General features: G+C 34.4%; 1 protein-coding gene across 1 annotated transcript in view; it reads right to left on the reverse strand.

Annotated features, from left to right (window-relative positions):
• LOC132565332 (UDP-glucose:glycoprotein glucosyltransferase 1-like) overlaps positions 1–22300 on the reverse strand; it is a 40183-nt gene extending 17883 nt beyond the window's left edge. The window contains exons 1-22 of the mRNA XM_060229977.1: positions 22278–22300; positions 20065–20186; positions 19418–19503; positions 18384–18514; positions 17613–17719; positions 16729–16903; positions 14951–15047; positions 14584–14653; positions 14265–14365; positions 12946–13045; positions 12532–12592; positions 9924–10079; positions 9388–9474; positions 8745–8864; positions 7563–7784; positions 6769–6897; positions 4421–4709; positions 4004–4102; positions 3161–3255; positions 2266–2475; positions 1597–1728; positions 968–1098 (exon numbers count right to left, since the gene is read on the reverse strand). Coding sequence (XP_060085960.1) covers positions 968–1098; positions 1597–1728; positions 2266–2475; positions 3161–3255; positions 4004–4102; positions 4421–4709; positions 6769–6897; positions 7563–7784; positions 8745–8864; positions 9388–9474; positions 9924–10079; positions 12532–12592; positions 12946–13045; positions 14265–14365; positions 14584–14653; positions 14951–15047; positions 16729–16903; positions 17613–17719; positions 18384–18514; positions 19418–19503; positions 20065–20186 — 2720 coding nt within the window. The 5' untranslated portion in view covers positions 22278–22300. The remainder of the gene's footprint in view (positions 1–967; positions 1099–1596; positions 1729–2265; positions 2476–3160; positions 3256–4003; positions 4103–4420; positions 4710–6768; positions 6898–7562; positions 7785–8744; positions 8865–9387; positions 9475–9923; positions 10080–12531; positions 12593–12945; positions 13046–14264; positions 14366–14583; positions 14654–14950; positions 15048–16728; positions 16904–17612; positions 17720–18383; positions 18515–19417; positions 19504–20064; positions 20187–22277) is intronic.
• Positions 22301–25346: the final 3046 nt, after the last annotated feature.

The raw sequence follows: 25346 nt of genomic DNA on the forward strand, positions 1-25346 counted from the left end.
GAGGTCACAAGTCACAGGACCATTCTATATATAAAAGGGGATGGAAGATGGAGACACTATTCAGCCACTTAAAATCACATATAATCATTTTCTCTGTGGTCCTCACTCTGCTAACAATGAAGACATCCACTAATCATGATTTACCATTACTAGTACCTTTCTCACTGGTTCTCATACATACTTCTTCATTAGCAACAATCAGACAATATATACAAATAATTCTAATTTTTCATTTCATAAAAGAAAAATTGAAGGAAAAAACTTATTTTTTCTAAAGTATTTCAAGTCATTTATATGAAAAAATCTCAAAATAACCCCGCATCCAGTAATATGTTACATCTCATCATAATAAAGAAGATGTTATGTGTTATGTGTGTACACAGGTAGAATGATTATGAGTGGTACCTCAATTCTTCTTCAGTGAGGCTATTAAAAAGAGACACCACCACACAACAACCCTGTCTGTTTATGACACCATAACATTCCCACCTCCTCTCCAAAAAAAAATAAATAAATAAATAAAGATGTGTTTATGAAACACTTTGCCTTCAGTCAAAACAAAATTAAAATCACATGGTCACAAATTTTGGTACTACCTGGCACAAGGAACACACATACCAAATATGAAAGCCCTACCTCTCACAGTGCAATAGTTATTGGCAAGGCTAAAGTTGACAACAGACAAGCAAACAGACAACACAAAAATAATATACCCCCGATCTTTTGATCCAAGGGCATAACAAATCTGTAATATCTTGAAAAAGATTATGGGTAGATGAAGAAGCATTGAATTTTAAAATGGTGGTATAACATCATCAATTTGTACAACAAAATCTTGTTAATGTTTTATACTTGGGAGCTTTGTGGCTGATGAGCTGCCTGTTTTTGTACAAACAACACATAACGGATATCGCGACAACTGATATCCAACCTTAAACAGAGACACTGAATCCAGCAAGGTTCTTACTTATCATCCTTATGGCCTAACGTATACAGGAGACCCTTGATTTTCTTGGCAGAATTCTGGAAGATGTATTTCTGGAACAGGTCCACATCCTCCTGTAGGAATCGTTCACCCTTGTCCAGGGGCCCCAGCACCTTCAAGACAAATTTATTTTATACTTTAACAAAATTCTTCCAGTGATAAGGCAATAGTGACAGAGGCTTTGGAAAATTGACTGACATGTCTTGTTAGTCAAAACCACGAGAAGTTTTCTTATAAAGTAATTACATTAGATATTTGTCACAAATCCTTTAAATATATAGATTGTCAATATACATTTCAGTAGGCAGTTTTGAAGGTTTAAACAATAAGCTTTCTAAACGACACATTCACTGCTGAATTCATCCTCTTTTTCTCACACAAATTCATCAAATTGAAAGCTTTCTCAAGTTTATATGTGCCATAATGCACATTTCAATGGCTAATTTGTTTTCAATCAAACCATTTTTAACTTCTATTAAGTTCAAATATGTTTACCATATTTTTCCATAATACAGAATTCTCCCCATAACAAACAAAAGTACACTTCACAGTGGTCTATTTGTAAATCAAAAAAATTACAAACGCAACTTGTACATAATGTTTCAACTCACTTGACCATTAGCCAGCACTCCTCTAGCCGACTGTTCCCAGCCTAAGACTTTCTCAACAAACGCTCTATGAACCTTGAGGAAATCAGTGTTTTGTACTTCAACAGCCAACATATAGGACATTGTGTCCATACCCTGTAAATATAAAGGTATTTCACACATAACAAATACATTCTGTATAAAGAAATTTCCTGTTTATATTCTGTTTAATTTCTGAATGCCAACAAAATCAACTTGGTAATAATACAGCAAACAAGTCTTAAAGTTTAAACTCAAAAGTCAAATTTAAACATATCGTTCAATATGCGAAAGAATCCTGAATTATCCAACAACTGTAATTACCAGATATTTTTACACAAAAAATTTCCTTAAAAAAATATATATTTGTATTTTCTATCAAAGTAAAGAGTACAGGTTAATTTAATTCTCCTGACAAGTGTGAATTCCTTTAGCTTAGGTAGTAAGCTTTAGTTACTCTATCCTCCTGAAGGAAGATATATCACAAATTTGTGTTGCACTGACACATGACATTTTCATATACCTTTTATTCCAATATACTTGTATACAATCCCGATTTCTCCAGCTATGTTTTTATCTAGAACAGCAACCCCCTAGGAAATTTTTGACTTTCAGTTTTGATATCAAAATTTTCCACTAATACAACATACTTACATTGACCTCCAAATCGCTGAGCTGTTTGTTTCCAGCCAGAAGATCCTTCACATTTTCTTCCTTCATTAGTTTGGTGATGAAGGACTTTGCTAGACCTGGCTCAAGGGTGGTAAGTGCAGTGTATACAGCTTTCGAGATTGTGTAGTATTGATCCTCCTTCCACCGCGGACTGTTAAAAATCACGCCTAGTCTCAGGTCATGTGTGTGTTTCTGTTCAATCACAGAAAGAAAAACAATATGACAAAGTTATAATATAAAACAGTATTTTTGATTTATGCTTGTGGACCAACATCCAGAAGAAACTGGGTCAATCTCTATCAACAAAGAAATATTGAAGACATTTTGTCTTTGACGATACGGAAAATTGCTATAATGAATATGTTACTTATGCTGACATTTTCTACACATATCAACCTGTTATCTAATGAGTGAAAATAACAACAGCATTTTTCTACAATAAATTATTTAAAAAAACTAATGGCAATTCTTTTCTATATTGAATGAGTTTTGAACTGTAAAATGTTTCATTGACATGAATGCCCTAGCTTCCATGCCAACAAGAACTTGATCTGCTATACATCTTGATGCCATGATACTATGGGTAAATATAAAAATCTTGTTAAGCTTCTAATGATACGACATTGACAGAGAACACAATAAGATGGTCAGACATTGGAGAACTGTGTAAGCCCTTCCATAAAGAGATAAAGAATTGTTATCATACACATACAAACCCATTATAGCACTACTTTTCTATAATAAATGGTTTCTTTTTTTCAAGAAACTATCATTATAGGAGGTAGATTTTTATGAGAATAATTTATGGCAGAAGTTGAATATTTCCTTTTTCTTATTCTTTTTTCAGTCACTAAATGATATTTATAATCTAACCTACCAGTTGTTTAAGAGCAGAGTACAACAGATCACGACCTTCTGGGGTCTCAAGGTCACACACCACCCACATGGTCACTGGGCGGAGCATGTTCTCCTCTGTAAATTTAAAATCAAAACTGTTTTAAAAGTTCATAACTGATGGAGAAGGACTGATGAAATATAATGGCAGACATACAAACAGAACAGCTTGTGCTGAATTGACTTTGATAGTCACTGAGAAATCTTTAAGATGTAATGTATTAAAATAATACATCATTATATAGAATCTGAAAATTAATCTTTAGGCTGAATTCATCTTTATTGTGATCTGGATATGATTGGTTTTATTCTTACTTTGACAAGGAGGCTTAGGGATGACTGATACTGTGATGTGGACGTCTTTTATAAATGATTCCCACACAAAATCAAGATACCCAAGGATTGATGACACAATTAAATCATACACAAAAATACACATTCTTTCCTTCATCTGAAAATGTGAATTATTTCCTAAACAATTTAATTAATGCTTCTTGATAAGAGGCAAAACAGTTTCCCTGAAATCAAAATACTGAATGTTAAACAGTTTTGATTAAGCTGGTGCATGTGTTGCCAACTTACCTGATTTTGTCAGGTCAATCTGATATATTATGACTTTCTTACATTGTGAAAATTGCTAGACTAATATGATATTTCTTTACTTTTGATCAGTATCTGAAAGTTTCATATTCAATTTTACCTGATGACTCTTGAACACTCCCTGTCATCCTAGATTATGACGGCCCTGACCAGATATAATGTATTATCTAACACCAGGTTAACAACACTGATAAGTCTGAAGTTTTTCTATGGCTAAAAATCTCACCTTTCCTTGTCAGATATTTCATATTTTGGGTCATGACAGAGGTCATTGCTTTGGTGTTTAGTACCTCAAATTTATGAACATCATTGTACACATCAGCATCTGTAATAAGTAAAACATCATACATGAATATATTACAACTTAAAATTCAAGGTAAAAACTCACTAATCAAATATATACCAAAGGCACACATGAACTGATATCCTAATATATGTTGTTTTTTGGGAATTTTTTTTGTTATGGAAATTAAAGATAAGACAAATACAATCAATCTGAAACAGATTTGAGGTCAATGTTTAAATTTTCAGTAGTGAATAATTTCAACAGACATATTTTCAGCATAAAATTAAATGTGATATTGTAATTTATTAAAAAAAACCCTGTCCAAACAAAATATGAGATCTCAACAACAGTACCTACCTAGTCTGACAGTGAAGTCGAGAGATTTCTTGGCTGGGGTAAGGACTCTGGAGTTCAGGCGAGGGAGAACATTGTCACGCTCCATTAACCATTCCTGCATGTTGACAAAATCATGAAGAGTGCCCTGGTACACTGCCTTTTGTATGGCTGGAGTTTGAGCAAGGATGGTGGAGACCACGCCCTCCTCAAATGTTTCCTCTGTTAGATGTTTTTTGTCCATGGGAACACCATTCATCAACACCTGAGGGAAATCTTTCAAACCTGACTTGGACACAAAGTCATTGGAGGCCTGCACAAACAAACAAAGCACACAAACAATGATACATACCGTATTTGACCTGAAAAACTCAGTAAGTGATTACAAAATGAACTAGAACTGTCACCTAGATGGCTGACCAATACCCCCCGCACACTGCAATGAGTCAATGGATAAGTTAAAGTGTTATTCTGAGAGTAATTGACATATTCTGCATGTGCCTGCATTTCTGGAAATCAGAAGGGGTGGAATACATGTTGTTCATGATCAAGAGAATCTTGCAATACTTACATCTTTACTGAAGTAATATTTTCCACTGAAGGGCCACAGAGACAAAAAAATGTCTGCCGTTATGTTCTTGATCTACACTAAACACTCATGTTTGTCATGGCAACGAAACCTATTTTATAATGTTTGGCATCCCCTAATAACCCTATATACCAAATTTGGTCAAAATTGGACAATATCTAAATTTTGACCAATCAGAGGCCAGGATTGTGTTTCCGCGGTAACAGTTTGGGAAACGTCTAATATGTCCAATTATTGGCCTTTAATGAATTACATCTTTTTACTAAGTTTGAATACAATCAGTCAAATAACTGAGGAGTTATGGACATTTATTAGAAAACTTGTTTATAGTGACCAGTTACCATGGCAACCAAAATTTTCAAAAAAGAAAGGGGCATGCACATCTACACATGTTTGTCATGGCAACGAAACCTATTTTATAATGTTTGGCATCCTCTAATAACCCTATATACCAAATTTGGTCAAAAGTGGACAATATCTAAATTTTGACCAATCAGAGGCCAGGATTGTGTTTCCGCGGTAACAGTTTGGGAAACGTCTAATATGTCCAATTATTGGCCTCACTGAATTACATCTTTTTACTAAGTTTGAATACAATCGGTCAAATAACTGAGGAGTTATGGACATTTATTAGAAAACTTGTTTATAGTGACCAGTTACCATGGCAACAAAAAATTTCAAAAAAAGAAAGGGGCATGCATATGATCCTTAATATTCCTGTAAAGTTTCATCAAAATCGGTTCACAGGTTTAGGAGGAGTTAGCCGGACAAAATGTGTCTACAGACAGATGGACGGACAGACGCTTAGACAGACGGACAACCTGATTCCAGTATACCCCCCTAACTTCGTTGCGGGGGGTATAATAAGGATCGCCTTAATCAAATCATTTATAGGGAGGATTTTCCATTTAAAGGGAGTTATGAATTGAAAATTTAGTCATATTGCTGGCTGAGAATAAGGGAGCTGAAAGATTGTATTTTTTTGTTTTTTTTCCAGAAAAAAAATGTGATTATGAAAAGTGTGGGTTGGTGGATGGGTGGGGGTTTGGGTGATAGTAATGGTAGGAGGGACTCACATAGATATACTTCCCACTCCTTGGCCCCAGTTTCATGAATCTTCCTAAACTTAAGGACTTTTCTTAACTTAAAACCACCCAGAGGAAAGCATTACATAAGTTAAAGAAATTTCCTTAAATGTAAGTTTTTCCGTTACTAATGTAATGCTGTTCTATGGCAGTTATTTCTATAAATAAAGGAAAATTCATGAAACTGGGGCCTAATCTTCCCAATTTTAGCTTATGTCTATTCATTAATTGTCTTGCACGTAAGCGCTTTATTATAAAAGTGATCAAGGGTGATTTGGACCTTGGCTGATGACTACTGAAATCTAATCAGGTTTGGAACTTCTATTCATATGAAGATTTTGCTGGTGTAATGCTATGGTGTGAATTTTAACTAAATCTGCTGTAGGTCTCAGGAGATACCTTATACACATTCAAGTTGTTCAGGGTGACCTTTGATGATTTTAAACGCGACTAATTACTACAAAAATAACTAAGGTGCAGATCTTGTTGGTGTGATGATATGACATAAATATAAACTAAACATTTCTAGGGGTTAATTTTTGCCCACACAATGGGACACGTCGACACATTGAGTACTATATACCCACGTCTCTTTATCCCTGGTCACAAATCATCAAGGTTAAGCCAATTTCTTGTCAAAAAACAAACAAACGTTTCACTACAGCTTAATGCTGACATAATATCCGAAAAAAACATACCTTTCTAAGAATATTGTAGTCGTCGTCCTCCCCAAATACTGTTCCTTCATCTGCGTCGGAGTAAGAACGCTGGAATTCTTTGATTACCAAATCTGCCGTTAGATCCTTTGACTGGGCTTTCTCATATACCTGGATAAAGCAGAGACAAGTTATCCGAATCTTCAACCCAAAAAAGGTTAATGATTTCACTTCAGTAAGTTTTTTATCCAACTCATGTTGCCTAGGAAGTCAAAACCTAACGTGGAAATTTACATGAGGGGGAAATTAACGCTAATTACGCGAAGGTTGTCAGATCACAAAAATTTCCCACGCACATTATATGTTTTTTGGTGTGCTTAAGATGAAATAAAATGAAAATGGTTTGCAAAAATAACTTCTACGCATATACTTCACCCATAAAAATTGCAAAATTAACCAACCGCAAAAATTTCCACAATTACAGTATGTAACTGCAAAACATTTTTTGTGCTTTTCTGAGAGGGAGGGGTAACTTTTCAAACTTTCCACTGGATCAAGAAAGAAAGGAGATTTATATAACCATCTGTTAAGTAGGTGTAATATTGAACTCTTGAGCAACACAAGACACAGAAAATTAACAATGAAATGCAATACATTAGAGATAAATCAAAAGGTTACAAGATTTATTGATTGATGTATTGATTGATGTATTGAAATCAATCACAGAAATATTTTGACACTGATCCTTTAACTTAAACACCAAACCATAAAATTTGCTAAAGTAGATTAACCAGAACACTAATTGCCTGTATTTTACATCCAGAATTAAAACTTACGTCAGTGATAAAGGCGATGGCTCGATCTGCACTCTCTTCCCTTATAAGGTAATCAAACGCACGAGAGATTGCCACTCCTGGGTCGTCATACCCTGTCACCTCTCTGTCAGAGTCCACGACAAGCACCACACCAATACGTACTGGAGCACTATGTACTAAAAACGCCTCGGCCATTTTAAGCAATTCTCTACTATTCTTTTCCAAAGGATCCACTACAAAAACCTAAAATAGACAAGAATTTTGTTTTTCCAATGACCGATGAAAAATGGTTTAAATCATGCAAAACAATACAATGTGCATGGTATATTATAAACTAAGATTAAATATCACAATAAGTATTGTATTTCAAACATTTTAAGATAGTATCTCCCAATAATTGTTTATTTTGACATGAAACCTCCTTATACGTTAGAAGCTGGTGGCGACCTCAGAGAACAACATCTGGGTGGTTACTATATACCATCCAGCAGATGTTGTGGTAAAGTGCCTTGCCTAAGGACACCACCAAGACAGTACAGAACAGCCAGTTATCTCAGCTTCCTGAGAAACACAAATTGCTTCAGGTATGGAGAGTCAAACAACACAGATCTTAGAATGAGGTTGTAATGTCAGATACTCTAACAACTGAGCTATGACATCACAATCTCAAAAACAAACAGCAAACATTCTGTTGATGTTTATTGTAATTTATGATGTTTTCAGCGTAAAACAACAGTTATGAAATTTATTGGTGTCTGGAGTCCTTGTATAGAAATAAATACAAGAAAAATGTCATGAAAAAGTGTCACCAAGGCTGAAAAAGTGTCACCAAGGCTTAAGAAGAGCAGTCGCAGGAGTGTGGAACCACTTCCCCATCATCCATTTTTATTTCTTGATATTAGTTATAAACTCTAACGATCAAGAAAAAAATAGAAGAAATATTCATATCCAGGATAATTAGCTTGATTCAAATTCAACATGACCTAGCTTATTTCAAAACGTTCACTAAAATTGGCTGAAAACAGCCCATTACTCTCGGACAGTTCCAATGATTTCCCTGCATCCAATAGTTCTGACTCAAAAGAAATATATAGTGCATCGAAAACTAATCCAAAGCTTTAAAGGTGAATATAAACAGTTCTGAAGGTAAACCTATGAGGTCAAAATGTTGTCTTTGTCTAAACTTTGAGGATAAAGACGCACCATGTGGAAGAAGTTCTTGGCGACATGTCTCAGCATACCCGGAAAGGTCGGCCGCAGGATATCCTGTACGCTGCTCGGCCAATTCTTGTATTTACGATCATTTTCCAGGTCATTCAGGTACTAGGAGAATAAAAACAATATCAATGTTGTACATCATTGCATATAAAGTAAAACCTGGCTCATCTGATGACTTGTTAAATCCACCACACAGGTCTCACTTATACAGGATGTTGAGAAACTGAACAGTCAGATTGAACAGATTTTACTAAATATCATTAGGATTAAGAAAACTGCAGGTAAACATCAATCTTAAGATATTCCATGGAAGAATTATGAAGGATTTCCACTAAAAGAGATTGTTAATGGCTGTTATTTTATATATAAGATTAAGAAGCATATTCTATAGCACAAGTATTAACATAGATATGACAGATGTTTCAGTAATTTCGGTAGCACAATTGGTGTCCTTTCATCACATGAAAAAGTTTTTAAGGAATTTCCTTTCAGTAACAAAAACTAAAAACCTTCATATATGCAATAATTTGATTTTAAGGATAATTGCAATAAGATTATTTCTAAACTTTAAGTTTTTTCATTGTTTACATCTGATTGTGGAGATTTTTCGCTGTGGACAATAACTTACGGAAACAGCAACGTGTCTGATGTCCAAAGCAAAGTCTTCAGAGTCACCACTTAGGTCCAGCCTCAGTATCTGGTTAACCTCTGGACCCTGAGGTTAGATAATAGAAATAAACTGTTAAACAATTCACATACAGAATGGATATCGTGGGATGTTGAATACTTACAGAAACATGAAACATGACATTAAATGTTTACAATCCAATAAGAAAGGTTTTAAATATTCTGTGTTATTCAGTGTTTATGTCATCGTTGTAATATAACCTGGGGTATATTTATAACTGTGTCAATCAGAAATTGATTATGATGTCGTACTATAGAAAAATGACATAACATCATGAATTGAAAACGGCCCAAAGTCATTATCTCTTTTTTATTTTAAAACATGACAAAATTTTTTCTGAGTTATGTGAAAAAAAATATCTTAAATTGTCTTCTTTCCACGTGAGATTTTATGAACCATATCACCTCCATCAGACTTCAATCTATTGGGTGAATTATAAGAACTTCTATGTTAACAGATTATAACACACGTCTTACCTTGAAGCTGAGTGAGTAAAGTCCCTCCATTAGGTTTGTCTCTGACCTCATCAGCTCCAGGAGGCTGTAGATATCATATACTTCAATATCCACAGGCAAACCATTCAGAAACAGGGCTGACTCCCCCGCAGACAGACCATGATTTGTCTCAAAATACTGCAAACAAAAATGAACTCAATGAAAACGCTCAGGCACCAGCATTGTTCTTCAGAGTACTTCATAGAAACAAAAGGTCGAGATATTTACAGACAACCTTTTCTTTTCCAGAAATTTCATTGGGTACTAATGAATGTATCCAATGTAAAACATCGCTTTCATTAAACTGACCTTTCTTATCTAACATACCAAAGATTAATGACATATTTGTCAGATTAATCTGATCTGACACATATAGAATATAAAACATTGGTCAGACTGACCTGTCTAATCCGACACCATGTGGTACACAACATATTGGTCACACTAACCTGTCTAATCTGACAGCCTGTGGTACACAACATATTGGTCAGACTAACCTGTCTAATCTGACAGCCTGTGGCACACAACATATTGGTCAGACTAACCTGTCTAATCTGACAGCCTGTGGTACATAACATATTGGTCAGACTAACCTGTCTAATCTGACAGCCTGTGGTAAATAACATATTGGTCAGACTAACCTGTCTAATCTGACAGCCTGTGGTACATAACATATTGGTCACACTAACCTGTCTAATCTGACAGCCTGTGGTACATAACATATTGGTCAGACTAACCTGTCTAATCTGACAGCCTGTGGTACACAACATATTGGTCAGACTAACCTGTCTAATCTGACAGCCTGTGGTACACAACATATTGGTCAGACTAACCTGTCTAATCTGACAGCCTGTGGTACATAACATATTGGTCCAATTAACCTGTCTAATCTGACAGCCTGTGGTGACAACATATTGGTCAGACTTACCTGTTTAATCTGACAACAACATTCTTGTTTTATAGAGGACACATCTGTTTGAATATACCGTTCATTGGAACACACTAGTTTTAAATATGTGAATTATTTTCATTTCTGTTAGAAAAAGAATTACAGATCTTGAGATATTATAGCCAAATTACTTTGAGGCTTAGAGACGAAATGTTAGAAGGCTGTATGTTGTACTGATAGACCAGTGAAGTAAACATCCTTATCACAGGCTTTCATTAAAGGAACATCTACACTCTTTTCTCAAGACAAAAAGTTGGGGATGACTTTATAGGGGCAGGTGTGTTAATTATGTTGATATGATAAATAAAAAATAACTAGATGATAATGAAAATGTTCCAAGACAGTATTAATGGTACTGTGATATATTATATGTTTGGAAGTTTAGGAATCAATCGCAACAAGCCGGGGATACACTGTTTCTTCTTGTTTATCGGTCATTATGTAAACATACAGTTCATTGAATAGAGATATGTATATAGTGAAACAACAAGACAGTGAAGTCATGTGATAGTATTGTTAAAGTCACATGACAACACTGTATAATGTCGCTATCAGCGATGAAAAGGTGGCCAGAATTTTAAGTTGAACATTTCTCTACTATTCCTGCTATTTCCTACTACAGTCGAACTTCGTTAACTCGAACTCGGAAAACTCGAAGACCCCGTTTAACTCGAAGCACTTTGTCGGTCCCGGCAAAATCTTCTCTTTATTCTAGTAATCAAAACTCGGAAAACTCGAAAAACTCTGTTAATTCGAAGTAAAAATTTGGTCCCAACAACAAAACATATACTGAATATGATCGGAAAACTCGAAGTATAAATTTTGTGCCGGTCAATTACATTGCTGATGCGCTACGCCGTTTTGCAATTTTACCGACAATAGGCTTTACAAGTGAATATTAATGAACAATACTGTAATTAACAATATTCATGTTTTAGAAAAGTGTTTATTGTTATTTAATTGAATGATAAAAGGTAACCGTTAGATCTTATAATTGATAGATATCGGCGATAAAAAGTGAAGTTCTACTGCGTAATTTCCGTGTCTGTCAGCCATAACAAACACCGACCTGTGTATACACTCAGTGAAGCGGAACTAAGCTATAGAAAACAATCACAACACTGGCCCAGTACTAGGCTTAATGTTTTTACAGGAGTACGCATGAAACGGTCACCTGTGCTCAATTAAACCGACAAATGAGTGAAACAATTATTTAATTAGCGTCGAAGTACTTAGGGCAGAATTAGTGAGGAGATGTCATGAGTGTCACATAGGGATAAAAGCAGGGGTAATTAAAAAGGACTGACAGAACGAAATTGATGGTTTCTAAATAATAAGCAAACTAATTTAATTATCAATTCTGGTTTTTCAACGATCAAGAACAAAATATGTTTGCTTATTACCGGAATCTACATCAAGCTCGTATATAGCCAAAAAGTGACAAAAAGTACAAGGAACGTCAGGAACATTAAAAATCTTTGCACCAAAACTCATGAACTCGGCTATCTCGAAGACTCGGATAACTCGAAGTATTTTCGTGGTCCCATCGACTTCGAGTTAACGAGGTTTGACTGTATTTATGTTTGGGAGTTGATACATCATGCATTACACCTGTATGATATATACAATCAATTGTTCTACCTGTTGGTTCTTCTTCAGTTCTTTCTTGAATTCCTCTGTAAGGACAGTCTTCACCAGGGTTCTATAACAAACAGAACAATATCATTATACACATATCTTGTGATAAAAGTAAGAGAACTTGCCATGTATAACCTAATATTTCAAAATATAATTATCTGAGCTATCTGATAGTATTAATAGCAGAGCCCTCAAGATCACCTGAAAGTCGATTAGACGTCAGCTGGAGATCTCCTGGGGGTCTTGTAGGGTTTCCTAAATGTCTATATTGATGCATCTGGTTGCATTGTATCCTTGCTATATCATATTATATTACATACAGTTCTAATCAGTATTCTCTTATCTCGCACAGTACTTTAAAAACACTCTTCAGTACTTCATTCTTGACAAGAGGATATAGTTTACAGACAAGCTTACCTTGCTCGCTGTGGAAAGTTCTGACTGATGTCGGTGAGAACGGACAAAACCTCTGATGAATGAGTGGTCATCAAATTTTGTGCTGCTTGAAGACTCAAGTCTGTGGAGAAATGAAATAACTATTATATATTGTATATTTAAATCTGGGGAGAAATCATTGATCAAATTGTAGGACACAATACTGGGGAGAAATCATTGATCAAATTGTAGGACACAATACTGGGGAGAAATCATTGATCAAATTGTAGGACACAATACTGGGGAGAAATCACTTTTCATAATTGTAGGACACAATACTGGGGAGAAATCATTTATCACATTGTAGGACACAATACTGGGGAGAAATCATTTATCACATTGTAGGACACAATACTGGGGAGAAATCATTTATCACATTGTAGGACACAATATTGGGGAGAAATCATTTATCACATTGTAGGACACAATATTGGGGAGAAATCATTTATCACATTGTAGGACACAATACTGGGGAGAAATCATTTATCACATTGTAGGACACAATACTGGGGAGAAATCATTTTTCATAATTGTAGAAGTAAGACTGGAGTGAAAGCTGCATTATGTCAAACTCAGGAAGGGGGACTTTAAGGAATTGTCATCGCATTCAATCCATTCTAAAATCTGTATCAGTACAATTTCATATACTAAAGTCTGCACAGATTTTACTATTTACAACATAGATTCAAGTTTCTTTCAAACTATTCTGTTATATCAAAACTGCACATCACTCTATTTAAAGTAACACATTTCATAAAACGAAACATTGTTTTGGTACAATAAAATATTTGAACGATATCAGTTTGAATAAAACAGCCCAATGATGAATTCGCACATTTGCAATTGATATACATGTATTAGTGACATACCACAACTGGAATTAGCATAGTCATGTTTTCGTGCAATATTTCTTCAATGCGAAATGTGCTAAAAGAAGATTCTCATTAAAAACGAAATTTTCAGTACTATAAAAGCAAATATTTTTGTGGGGCTTAAATTTTGTAGGGTTTCAACCAAAATACATTTGACACTTGCTTTTGCTCATAAATTCTACTAATAATATCAAAAGTTCCTGTGAATTTTCAATTATTCATCATTTTGTGGACAAATAAAATTGTTGATCAGTTATACCCTTAAAATCAAAGAAAATTAAAATCACGCAAAAGTTAATGTAATACAGTAGAAACACCAACAAAATTTTATACAGAGCTCTATCAGTAAAGGATTTCTAACACTTGTGATATATATATAACTAACATATATTTGAAATCCTGAATTTTCCTTCCTTAAATAAACCTCACCTTGTAATTGCCAGACTTTAAGAGCTGCTAGCTCTGTTGATGAGGCCACCAGGTGATTTTGAAATGCTTTCAAATCATCTTTGCTATCAGGGTGCAACTCTCTGTAATTCATTTAAAAGATTCAGTTAAGGTTGTATGCTAAATTTCTGTGAAAAAACACTCATCTCTTTTTCAGAAGAGTTATCGACTGATAAACATTTAAAAAATCTAACGATAATGTCAGTTCACTGATCATGGTCTGTTCAAAAGAGTCATCAATATTTTTTTTACATAAGGTCAGAAAATCTATCGCTACAAGAATCTGATATCCCTGTTGTACCTGAGTTTTGAAAAGATGAATCCTTGCACCTCGTCCACCTCATCTTCCTCTGCATCAGCAGAACTCCCACCTGAAAATCAAATTTGACATATTAAATGTTAAATTTATTTTCAATTTGTTTATAAATCAAAATGAATAAAAAACACATATGTAGAAATAAAACCATATGTTGGTAAATACAATAGTAGAAAAAGAATGATAGAAGAATCAAGATATGAGAGTGTCAGGAATCAACAGGCCTTACAAATATGTGTGGAAGACGGCAGAAGACTGCAAAGAAATTGATAGCTACACTACACTGTATACACAACATGTTACAGGTTGATTCAAAGTTCCTTCTCACCCTATCCTTATACCAAGTACATACTTTCTACTTTTGTGTCATCCTTGGCTTTATACTCGGTGCTTTTGATGGCAAGTTCCACCCCGTAGCCAGACAATCGTGTTTTCTCCTTTGCTGGATTCTGGAAAACAATTATAGTATGGTCATTCAATGTAATAATTTTCTTTTTTAATACAAAATCTTGTCCACTTTTGTGTTTACTTGCTCTTAACTTCTTCTTAAAAAAACTCTATTTTTCAAATCATTGTGAAAGAAGTTACCATTAACTCATATACTTTTGTGGGACTCAATTTTTGTGGTTTTTAAAAACCAATGTTACTTGGTGGGCACTTCATTTGGTGGATGAATACAGCAAAATCAATCTACTTATACATGGCTCAAAACATTGTGGACACATGGTTTCATGAATTAAGAGTACAAATAAAATCAACGAAAATCACGAAAACAGATTATTTTACTGTGTAGATTTAATATATTAATCATCCTTGTTTGTCAGAATTTGAAAACGCAGGGGTTTTATTGTGGGAGGAAACAGGACTGATGGAAATGCCATGTAACTGGACAAGTGACCTTGTATCTTTTCATGTCCGATGAGAGAATACCAAACACTAGCTGGTAGACTTGGGTGATACAATCATCAACTTCTACTGAACAGTCGACTGAATACTGATATACGAATATATAATGTCTCTGTTTCTCATAAATATGACTTTGTGTTGGATAGTAATATTTATGAGGTTTTCTGTCTATATTGAACTGATTCAAACAATATATATGATAAATACTAAATTTAGCTGTAGGATGAACCATCCGAAAATATACATTATATACCATATATACCACAGTATCACAGGTTGTGCCAAAAGCATGATATCATCTTTGATGATCAATTAAAAAAAATTGCAAATGCTTCACAAATTTTTTATCTGCCCCCTTGTCACCTCGCATTTTTCCATCATTCCCAAAGTTTTAATCTTGATTGACTAATTACGGTTATAGATGACGTAAAATCAATGAAGTCCTAAGAATTTCTGGGTTTGAGAAACACTATGCTCTCAAAAGAAACCAATTCAATGAGGCTGGACATTCAACTGAAAGGCATTTTTGCAATCTATATCATAGTACCAGTGTACTGCACACAACAAATGTGGTATCAAGTGAAAGGTCACTAGGTACGTATGTGTTCAATAAGAAAGCATTTCCGAAAAGGGTATGAGATACTGATTGGTAAGAAAATCAAATCACAACTAAAGCATATACCAAAGGCTAAATAACAAAGTGAGGACTCATTGTTTTTATCCTGTTCCTTAATATTCTTTTTATTAATTATGTCCTGTAGCTCTGGCAAAATATTGGCAAATAATGACAGATCTCATTAATATAAAATAATACATCAAATCTGGTTTATATCCGAAAAATATTATAGATATTTGATGGAAATGAAGATTGTCTACTGTAATGATTTCATTTAGTCCCATAACTTTGACAAATGTTGCCAAGTTTGACCAATATCAACGATTGTACAAAAGACACACAAGTAAATAGCACCTTTATGTACAAATTCAAATAAGATACAGTAGAATCAAACAATTAATTAACCTGCATCATACAGTTGTGATCATTGTTCTAGAATTTATCAGTGGTTTTAAAGGCCTAAATTTTAAACTTTAGGGGTGACTGAGTAATATCCAAAGTGATCAAAAGAAATGATCATATCTACATGGGAAGGTGCACTAGCTTCATATTTCAGAGATTTATCAGAGGTTGCTATTCTACTGAGGCAGACACAGTAGTTTACTTACTCTGACAAAATGTCGCAGTACATATGTTATCTCCTTCTTATCTGCCAGGTCACGAAGTGTCTTATGAAATTCTGGAAATCCTTCTTTTCCCACTTCTGCGTAGAGCACCACAACCACATTATTATCCGCAGACCCAGGAAAAATGTGATCAAACTTGAAAATTGATGGCTTTGGCCTGCAAATTATAATGTCATTGATTGAGGATTTTCAAATCAGGTTCATTAGACAAAAACTGACAATGTAATATCAGTTTTTTCTGTTCATGTCTAAAGAAGTTTTTTCCAACATACTCAATGATAAGAATCATTTACCATTAATACATCTCAATCAAAAATGCACATCACTTACTGCAAAATCACCGATTTTAGAGGGGGATTTATTTTTGGTGATTTTGTGGATGTTCTCTGTCCTGGAATTAATATGTCCACAAACTACAAACTTTTGACATTAATTGAAGTAGTATATCTATTCATAAAATCAAGTTTCCACAAGATAGTTTCTCTACCCCACCCCCACAAAAAAGGAAAAACATGAAAATTAAGCCCCACAAAAATACTAATCTTACAGTATTCATAACAGAACACTAGATGTTATCCATTGTTCCTTATTTTGAAATATCTTAATAATAACCCTAAAGAATCTGTTACTCACAGTAGGAGGGAGGGTTTTAGTAAAAGTTAGTGATAAAACAAAGTATGTGTTGGCATTTCTACTGAAGAAGTGGGCTTATCTTTTGTCATGAGCTGATCATCTGTCATGAGCTTATCATTTGTCATGTGCTTATCATCTGTCATGAGCTTATCATCTGTCATGGGCTTATCACTGGATACTTTTGCTTAAAATCTGTGAGTTCTAAGTGATCAAGTTAAAGGGATGACACTTACAAATCTGCTGCTTTTTCTACCAATGACTTCACTTCTTCTGGATCACAAGTGGTCTGTCCATGAATGTTTACAAATGCCACACAGTCATCTGACCCACCCTCAGCCAGCTGGAAATAACATGTTCAAATCAACAATTACGAAGATGTTACTATCTTGATGTGTGACTCAAAAGGTCCTGAGCATGTAAAGAGATTTCAATCCAACTAGTAAGCAGAAAAGTCTATCTAAAGGACTTCAAAACAAAAATTAGCTAAGACTAAAATTTTGGGGTGGCAAAGCCCGGTCTTATCTGACACCATTTGGTCAGCAAAATATATGAATACAAAGGTTTGTTTCATGTATGGTATATGTGAGGTCACATTATGCTGAAAAAAAAATTGAGATTTATTTACTCATTGGCAGAATAAGACAATAGATTTCTCCCTCCTCTGGTAAATCATTTTTCCTTGATTTTGATTCCTTTGAGCCATACAAAATATCTTACTTTCATTTTGAAAATTCACTTATGCTATAATCATTCTCTTACTATACAAAACCAACATGACCTCAACACCTCATGTGATAATGCATGTCAGGAAAAAAAAATTTCCTTGACCCCTTATATGATTAAAATCATTCTTGACCTCTCTAACGACGTGATCCATCCATTTTTTCATTCAAATGATCCTGGATCAACACATACATGTCTTCAATGACCTTGACCTGTATATGTAGTCATATTACTGACCTTGACGCATTATCGGTGACTACTAAGTAATTGACCTGACCAACCTGTTGAAATGTTTCCACAGCTGGAGAGTAAATCCTGAGGGACAGAGAAAGTTGTAACAGCTTCAGTTGCAATGGGGAGATAACTTTTCCAGCAAACTTTAGGATCATATGGTAATTTCCTTGATCACTTTCTGAAAATTAGAGAAAATTTTATAATTTTCATGCTATTAGAATTAGAAGCTATGAAATCGAAAGGATATGAATCCTGTTGTGTATAACGGTAAAGATTTCATCACCGGCAACAGAACAGCTATCGTTAGACTAGTAATGGAACATCATGGATATTCTTAATTATCAGCTATAATCTGACAGGTCTTTGTTGTAGTAGTCCACAATATGACTGTGTGTTCTGATTTCACACCTTTGAATTCATGTATATTCTCTATTGCATTTATATCTCTTTTTTGAAATTTCAAATCATTTGCCAAAAATCTGCATCCCATAATTTTTCACATGACTAGCTTGACCTCTGATAGTGTTACAATTGTTGGCCTTATCGCCTTGTCAACACCCTGGGGATTATCCATGTAGGCGTTTTCAAACATGAAATTTACATTTGTTCCAAGCAGCAGAACAATGGAATACAGTAAAGCTTTGACAGAAAATTTACATGGGGATAGTTTCAGAATTTCATATTGATTTCAAATACTGGTGATGACAGAATATGGACAGAAAAACCATGAAATTAACCTTTGCTTCCTGTTTGAAACCTGAATGTTGAAATCTGTGTATTTTATGCAGAAAAATGCGATTAACATGAAAATAAAAGACTTCAACTATAACAATGTCTTATAGATTTTCCAGCTTATTATTAATCATGTTTGTTGGCCGGGATGGAAGTGTACGAGGGGTCATTCTGTGGGTAGGCAGGTGACCCCATATCATGTCATATCCATTCCAGGAATCAAACCCTAGACGTTTTGTTGAAAAGCGAGTGTGTGTTACTTATGCGACACCCAACCATCCAACCATGTCTTATCTCAGTTTAGCTATGATAATTTTCAATACTATGACTCAGAACAGTTTTCACTTACCCAAGGCATTTGCTTTAGGGTCCAGCTTTGCTATTTCTCCTACATATCTCCAAAAGGATTCAGGGCTCTCCTTTGCTATGAATTCACTGTAAATGAACAAGAAATCTTCTCTGTTCAAACAAAACTATTTCATCAAGATTCTTACCTATGTCATATTTATAAGTCTGAAATAACACATTGTGCTTATTGTGACCTTTCTTTCTTTTTCAACTCAACATTAAAGTCATTGGCATCAAAACTTCAAAATTTTCTTTTTCACTCACTACCAAACTTATGGATTTTAAAAGGCACCACCAGAAATGTGCTTCTTTCCTAGTTGTACAGTACCTTATTCTAGAAACTTGAATCTCAAACTTTTTCTCGTCAAATATAACAGAACATTTATAAAACAAATTAATGTATTTGTACATATGATGTTAAGATCAAAGCTAACATAGTGCTAATTTCAGCTGTTTACTCTTTTTTTCAACTTAGTTAAAACAAAGAAGCAAAATGAAACTGAGAAAATTTAAGTTGACTAATTCATATATATTTATATATTTAATAGCACTTAAATTTGCTATTATAGTCTTTTAGCCTTTCAGCAGACAAGTTGACCGATCACACTGACCAGTAATATTTAAAATTAGAATTCTTTATTTCATTACCTTGCTTCGAGCAGCAAAGGTGTTGAGTTCCATTTAGCATTGAGTGTAACAGTGATAGGCTTAGATTTGCCATCTACTACAGATAACAGGCAAAATACTACCAAACCAGTAAACAGCAACATCTGCAATAAGGAAAATATAATGTTAAAGTTACTCATATGACAAAAGAACTACATCTGAATTCAGTTTAAAAGACATTGAGACAATTTTCATTTAAGTAATTGTCATTTTACATGATGTCACAGACATGGTGTCATAGACAGGTGTAAATAGACAGGAACCATATACAGGTGTCATAGACAGGGCGTTACAGACAGATGTCATAGACAGGGTGTTGTAGACATGTGTCATAGACAGGCATCACAGACAGTATATCAGAGACAAGATTTCAGGGACAGGGTGTCATAGACAGGTGTCTGAGAAAGGATGTCATAGATAGGGTTTCATTGATAAATGTCATTTAGAGTGTGTCATAGACCAAGTTTCATAGATAAGATGTCATAAATAGGATGTCTTTTTCAGGGTGTCTTAGACTGGTGTCATAGACAGGCATCATATACAGGATAATATAGAGAGGATATCATAGACAGAGTGTCATAGACAGATGTCCTAAATATTATGTCACAAACAGGATGTCATAGACAGAGTGTCAGAGACAGATGTCCTAAACATGATGTCACAGACAGGGTGTCCTAGACAGGTATCATAGACAAACTTATTTTGTTGCATAACCATACCCTTTGTTTTTCTTTGATAAAGAAACTTAATGGAAAAATGTTCAAACTTTAATAGTTAGTGTTTTTATGGTATTGTGTGTGAATTCAAAGTGGTTGGAAAAAGAGCTTAACAAAACCCCAAAAACTGTATATGTGATCAGCCATTCAAACATTTACATAGAAAGAAAAGCAAATATACAAAAAGGTTAAAATAATCAAACCAATTTCAAAAATATCCATAAAAAATTAAAACTTGCAACCTTCCAGTGCAAACATTTGGTTTGAGCAAGTAGGTTTTAGCCAATTGGGACATTTGATTTCCTTGATACATAATTTCCAGTTTCCATCTGTGTTGGAGTTATCCAGCCTGCTATATGTTTATACCAGTTTTCTCAAAAAGTACATAACAAATGTTTCCAAAATAAAGAATAGTAGAAAACTTAATAATTTTCAACTTGGCCGTACTAGATTTTGGGAACGAAATTATTTTTATTGACTTTTGATATTTTTGGAAATATAACAAATGATGAAGCTGCTTAAAACTGAAATACCACCCCATATTATTTACCACTATCAGCCAGAAATGTGATGAAAATCAGTTTTGAAATCAATCAAAATCAGAAGCTGAGTAATTTTCTCTTGGACTCATGCAAATTTTATGATGTGCAATTTTTATCTTATATTTCTGTTACAAAAATGATATTCACTTCTCGGTGAACTACGGTAGAGAAGTGAATGGAACATAGGTAGATAAGATTTGATAACAACTGAGAGGGGGCTTTGATGACTTCAATGTTAAGTGAACAAATTCACAAAAACTATTACCAGAGAAGTCTTCACTTTACCCTGTTTCCTATCCCTCTGTATTATACAAATGTATATCTCTGTTAATACAAAGTTTGTCTTTTTGTCTAGCTAAGAGATGTATCAATATATATCTCCAGTTTGAGAAAATGTAGTACCATGATCATGGTTTTTAAATAGCCCCCTTTCCTGCTCTTTTTCACTTTTCTGATGACCAAGCCAAATTTGCATCTTGTAGTATAGAACAGTGCACTCGTTCTTAGGTACCCCTTTTACATTCAACTTCCTCATCTGAATTCCAGTGAGGATATTCTCTCCAACACGTATATTGTAGGGAAGAGTCACGCGAATTTCAAATGTCTTCAGTAACGTACAACTGTTGGATACATACTTGATATCGATTTTATCAGTAAATCTACAAGTACAACACTAATCTTGAGGGGAAAAAGATCGATATTAGAAGCAAAGCCAATTTTAGAAACATATTCCATTGAAGATTTGCTTTGTCATTGTATCAAATTTATTTTAGATTACAGCGAAGCCATAACAGCAAGCCAAGAGCAAATAAAAAAATGTGTGTTTGCTGACTAAAAGCCATAATACTAAATACTGTGATCGACGCGTGGCAAAACTGAAAATGAACAGCTGATGACGTCGGTGAAAGGTAAACATCGGTTAATATAGCATTTAAACCTTAAATACGACAAGTCCTATTGTGAATTTCCATCTTCGCTTTCGTTTTTTCCAACATGTAAAAACATTTCAACTGATCGGAAACTTAAACCTCAGTGATAATATTTGTTTGCGATAAAGAAAGTGAATAGCCGGTTTTACCTTAATGGAAGTCGCCATCTTGTAGGTCCGGGCGTGATGTGGTGACTTATGATTGGTGGAAATTAATATAATGATTTATGCTTTCTTCAAACACTTAACGATTTGTATGTTTTTGTCTTATTGAGATCTGGCAAACAATCACTGAAGTGCTTATGCTTATGAATAGAACGGCAGCAAAATTAGTGGTTTATCACAATAACTTCAAACTTGGTATGCGCGCCAAATTCAAACATCTTGATGTAGTTTCGATTTGTTGGGTTACCTGTATATATTTTTTACTGTATCCAGTTTACGCCCGTAATGAGACCCCTCGCGGGCTTACATCAAATCGAATGATAAATGTCAATTGAGATAGATAAAGTTTATATATTTATGACTTTGATTTGTGCTATGAGAAATCATATGCAGCTTATGCACGGCAACCATGTCTGAGACTGGAAGCTAGTGTAATGAAACTCATATGGATTATGCTCTGTGAATCAATATGTATTTTCTCCAATTATTCTAGGCCTATCCTTACACAAATTATGTAGGATCTCCCCTTATCACGGCCAGTTTTCAGCAACATATGTTGCAAATCATTAACGTATAATACGGAGCCTAAGTCGTTTGAAGATTTAAAGCCCCAATATACGTAACATTCACCAAAACTTTAGTGTAGAATTACACATAATTATTAAAATATTCTCTAAGATGTAGTTAAAATTAAGTTATTCAAACAATAGTTACCATGACTTTGTGCATAAAGTATTGATATATGAGCAGTTGAAACTCGCTATTTGTAAACACACCTCCATTTTAAACACACCGCCATCGAAATTACGATTGTTGTCGAACACGTCGGAAAGTTCATGACCTGATCTCGCGAGAGTTGAGGTTTCTACTTATAGAGAAAGCACATGCAGATATGTCTACGGTAAGATTTTGTTTACAAACATTGTTTGCGAAGTCTTGTCGTAGACTTGAGATATTCCTGTGATAAACATTCAGTTTTTTTTGGGAAATTATTAGAAATAATAATTAGTTTAGAAACGATACGACGCACAATTATAACGTAAGAATTCAGAATTGGCCTGATGTATGATTGGAAAGAAAGGTAGCGACTGGTGGACGTCTGTACTGTGTCTGCCATGTTTACACGCGGAATATGAGCATGCGCAATGTCATCGCTACGAGCGGTAATGTATGAATTATTGTGGGTCCCACATTGTTTATTTTCCGATTTTTTCAATTTTATTTAAATTGAAAACAGTCAGTTTTATTTTGTTTAATTAAAGGAAAGTATTTGTTTTGTTACATATATTACGGGGAAAATAAGATAAAGTTTGTTTATTATAGTGATTTTTACGTATATTGGGGCTTTAAACACATTTGACATTGAAAGTGGATAAAGTTCAATTATTTGAACAAGGTTAATAGTCCTTTATTCCATCACGCTATATAACATATATCAATAAGTTGGGCCTTTTGGTTATTGAGAAGAAGTCATGTGAAGATATTTGAACCCTGACCCTTAATAGCAGGTCAATTTCACTGTTTGGAGAAAATTGGGAGCCCTTCGGGCAGATGAGCCAAATTATACTAAAAATTGTTGTGATTCGTGATCCAGCCAACAACCGGAAATTTTGTTTTGTGCAATACAATGGTTTATATGTAACGGAAATTGGGAAATTAAGAATGAACTAAGATGATATCATTATCGTCAACAGAGCCTTCATTTGTGCCCATAAATACTTCATCTTGACTTCTCTGTTCCCACGGCTTGTTTCAGTTCATATTCATGGAAGAAGTACCATGTTCCGGGACCGAAGATTTGTCTGGCGATCTATGAATCGATTGAGATTGAATTTGCAATATTCGTATTTGCTTTTGATCTGACTGTGAAACAATCCACTACTAACAATATATGGCAATGAAAGTTGGAAATATTTCAGGGAAGGACACACTTCGAGAACAGATCCGCAATCTTCCAGTGTAAGACTCACGCCACATATATCTATTGATTCCAAATTCAACTCAGCAGTTATCTCAAGAATCGCAGAAGCGCTGATGTTATTAAATGCAGCATACAAAAAAGCTTTCTGCAATGTTTGATAGTCAAAAACACTTTGTCTGTTATATTGTAACAGTCGGACAAATATTTGTATATTGGGAGTATGGAACAAGAACTCCATACTTAATATACGACACTTATTAAGTTCTAGACAGGCAAGTTCCGTTGCTCATCCTAATCCTGTTTTGAAAATGTCATTTACAACTGGGGTAGAACATCGAACATTAGCAAATAGTATGCTGAATTTATTGAATCTAAATGCACTGAAAATGTACTGAAGATCATTCTGATCTGCATTGATAGGTGTATCAAACTCAAAATGTCTCCAGAGCACAGAATTAATTTTTATGAAATGTGTAGACGTTTGCAAGCTTGACTAACACAATGAAAAAGATGAGGAAGGTCTAAATATTTGAGAATTTCAATCAGTACAAGCGATGGCAAATACACTAGAGATGGTGAAGGTGAACTGAAATAAAACAATATATTTGTTATCCACGTTTTAAAACACTTTTGGATGTATTTGACTTAATTATTGACTTCAAGCCTATGTATGTATCAATATCGGACAAGGTTATACTGCTCTAAATGTAAACATAATGTACTCCATGAAAAAAGAAAATATTTCAGAGCCAAAATGTTCTAATTCCTAAACAAAACAGTTCTTATTTCTGTGTAAAAGCAGTGACTACCTTCTAAATTATATCGAATATTATGGACAGATATTTACCATATGGTTAAAACAAAAAATACGATTCTTAAATGAAACAAACTAGTGATATTTGGGATACAAATGCACCTACTTTCTCAGCATAGTTTCCTCTGTATCCATTGCACCATGATGTACCATGTGACTCATATGGCCAATACCGATT

This window comes from Ylistrum balloti, unplaced genomic scaffold, assembly GCF_031769215.1.
Source record: "Ylistrum balloti isolate Yb309-2 unplaced genomic scaffold, AGI_CSIRO_Ybal_v1 Utg369576, whole genome shotgun sequence".
NCBI lineage: Eukaryota > Metazoa > Mollusca > Bivalvia > Pectinida > Pectinidae > Ylistrum > Ylistrum balloti.